This window comes from Gavialis gangeticus, unplaced genomic scaffold (genome assembly GCF_001723915.1).
Source record: "Gavialis gangeticus isolate Ggan-Ray unplaced genomic scaffold, GavGan_comp1, whole genome shotgun sequence".
Lineage (NCBI taxonomy): Eukaryota > Metazoa > Chordata > Crocodylia > Gavialidae > Gavialis > Gavialis gangeticus.
In genome coordinates this window covers 28,054,596-28,057,393 of record NW_017728998.1, presented here as the reverse complement: position 1 = coordinate 28,057,393, position 2,798 = coordinate 28,054,596, and the positions used below count along the sequence as shown (strand labels likewise).

Sequence of the window (2,798 nt, the reverse complement as noted above, 5' to 3'; positions counted from 1 at the left end):
TGGGGGGGGGGGGGGGGGGGGGGGAGAGTATATCTAAAGATACTGATCACAGATATACGGAAGCTCTGTCGACTTGGTGTGCCACAAAAGCACTACAGGAAGAAAGAGGAGATGAGCAGATACAGGCAGGCTCAGGCTCTTTGAAATGCAGTGGCTCAAGTCTAAAAAAGGAATGTGAATGACTGGGTTAGAACTTACAGGCACTTACCCCTACAACAGCAGCGGCAGCTTCCTCCTTCCCTTGCAGATCTGTTACAGAAAGGTACAGCTTGCTTGTTATAGTCTACTACTTGTATAAAATTATATGCACCATAGTTAAGCATGTGGAAGAGAATGAGTTAGACCGAGGAACAGTTAGGGGATGGATTTTAACAAGATGATATTGTTAACAGGATTTGCATGGTATTTGCAAGTTTCACAGGAGTTTTAAGTTTCACAATTCCCTGAATAATCAAGACCAACAGCTTAAACACCAGCTGTCCTGAATAGCATACTGGATCTCTAGAGAAACCAAGTTAGTCCCATAAGACATAGCTTGAAGTTAGCAGGGAGAAGAGAAGAAGTTTACATTTAAGGCACTGGTCACAGACTGGGATTTGACAGCATAAGCATGCAAATGCACTTAACTGAGGGGCTTAAGGAAACTGAATACTTTAAAGAGTTCTAGGCCTTCATCTTCATCTTATGTCATATGTAGGTTTATTGTAAAAAAGCTCCTGGAATATCAGTGCCAATACTAGCAAATATCAACTGTCTATCACAGCTTGACTCGCTGCTATCATTTCATAAGATACAGGCTGGACACACAGTTGCTTTTTTGTTTCTGACCTATTAAATAGCCACACGAGAAGACCGTACAGTAAAAGGACTCTAAATTACCAGAGACAGAGACTATGTAGTTTCAATTTCTAGATTAAGAACACAAGGATCTAAAAAGTTAGGCTAATTAAGATATTGGAGCAACTTGACCATAGGTTGTTAAACAGGTCGATTATTTGGAATCTTGGGAAAGAAAAATTAAAGAGAGAGATGGTTCCCTGCTAATAAGTTCACCCCCCAACTCCCCTGGAGGTTTTGGTCTTGACAAAAAGATTACTTGGTGAACTTTCACAGCCTGCATTACTACATAAAAATCAGTCTAGTTAATCAAAACAGTAACTTCTGGTGTTATCTTGATTGCGTCACACTTCATTTGAAATTAATAAACCAGTTTAATCAAAAAAAACAAAAAACAAGAACAAAAACAAAAAAACTAGAGGCAAAGAGAAGTAAACCCACAGGGAAGTTTAAAACTACACTTGAGACATTCAAGTAGATACAATGCTATTTATACTTATCAAAAGCTTATCAGCTAGAGAAAAAAAAAAAGTTACATACTAAGCAAGTCTTTCCTCTTCATTTTTCTGATAGCAACTGGGATCTTCAGTAGCTCCACTTTAAAAGCTTTTTCAGCAGTTTCCATCAGTGAATCAAGTTCTTTCTTCATTTCCTGAATATTTTCCTTGGCTTTACAGAAAACAAACAAACAACAAACAAGCCAAGAGTCACCAGTTAAGCTTTGCAGCTGCACTCCGTTTGTTAGACCAACAAATATGCAATGTAAGACTTAAGGTTGCAATTAGTGGCCCATTTGCCTTGAAGAGAATGCAACTCTTGGTCAGTTGCATCTCACAGTTTTCCAAGAGGTCGTCTGCTAGCAAGTATCTAGACCCGAGACTTCTTATTGTGATTAGGCCCCAGTGGGCTGTCTCCTCAGCGTCCTAGTTTGTGCAGAGGGATGGAGTACCGGGATGCGGCTGCTCAAGGTTACAGAGGAAGCCTGGCATTGAAGCCCGATCTTTCTGAGCCCAGAACGGCTTCCTTTCCCAGACAGAAAGTTATTGATGTGCAACTGGTGCGAGCGCACGTGCAAAGCTAAACGCAGGGCAACAGATTTTAAACCAAACAAGACTAAACGGCAAAGCTCGGCGCCATCAGAACCTGCACGTGGACAGAAGAAAGGGGGGAAAGAGTCTGATTTCTTCCCTCCACTTCCCGGCGAAGACAGCTCCGCGGCCGGAGGGAGGTGCTGGAAGCTACATGTCAGCATTCAACCCTCAGCCCGTTTCGGAAAACCGCCGCTTTCCAGCGCCCTCCCCCCAAAAAAATCAGTCACCTTGAAATACTGCCACTATGTTTGTACAGCTAGGAAGACAGAAGTGTCCTCAATTCTGACTCTTAAATATTGAATTGCCTAGTGTGTATAATGAAATTTAGTCTTACCATTTATTCAAGCATATAAATATAAACATAATCTCTTGGCCTTCACATGGTAAATGGCATCTTTGGGCTTGTGGCTTCCTCCAGATTCAGAGGGGTTGAGGTCCACTGGGGATCAGGTGTTTCAGGATGTACTTGTCCTAGGGCCCTCTACAATGTGGATAGCATGGCACTGGTGTCTACATCCTGTGTTATGATCACCATGCTGTTGGAGCTGTCCCCTGGGTCCAGCTTCTTGGTGCCCACTACATTAGTGGCATACATCAAGGGTTTGGTGAACGACTGTTCACCAGGGCACCCTTGGAGAAAAGTAGGAGTAATGGTCACAAAATGCTGGAAGAATGTTTCAGGCTCAACATTAGGAAAAACTACTTCACAACTAGGGTGTCCAAACTGTGGGATAAGCTCCCTCCAGAGGTGGTGTGATCACTTACTCTGGAAATCTTCAAGAGGAGCCTAGACAGTCACCTGACCCCAGTTCTTTCCTGCTTCATGCAGGGGGCTGGACCTGATGATCTTTCAAGGTTTTCAGTAAATAA

General features: G+C 42.7%; 1 protein-coding gene across 1 annotated transcript in view; it reads right to left on the bottom strand.

Annotated features, from left to right (window-relative positions):
- The window catches only part of LOC109289293 (borealin-2-like), a 9,683-nt gene extending 7,160 nt beyond the window's left edge, over window positions 1–2,523 (bottom strand). The window contains exons 1-3 of the mRNA XM_019505285.1: window positions 2,433–2,523; window positions 1,378–1,605; window positions 209–249 (exon numbers count right to left, since the gene is read on the bottom strand). Coding sequence (XP_019360830.1) covers window positions 209–249; window positions 1,378–1,605; window positions 2,433–2,523 — 360 coding nt within the window. The remainder of the gene's footprint in view (window positions 1–208; window positions 250–1,377; window positions 1,606–2,432) is intronic.
- Window positions 2,524–2,798: the final 275 nt, after the last annotated feature.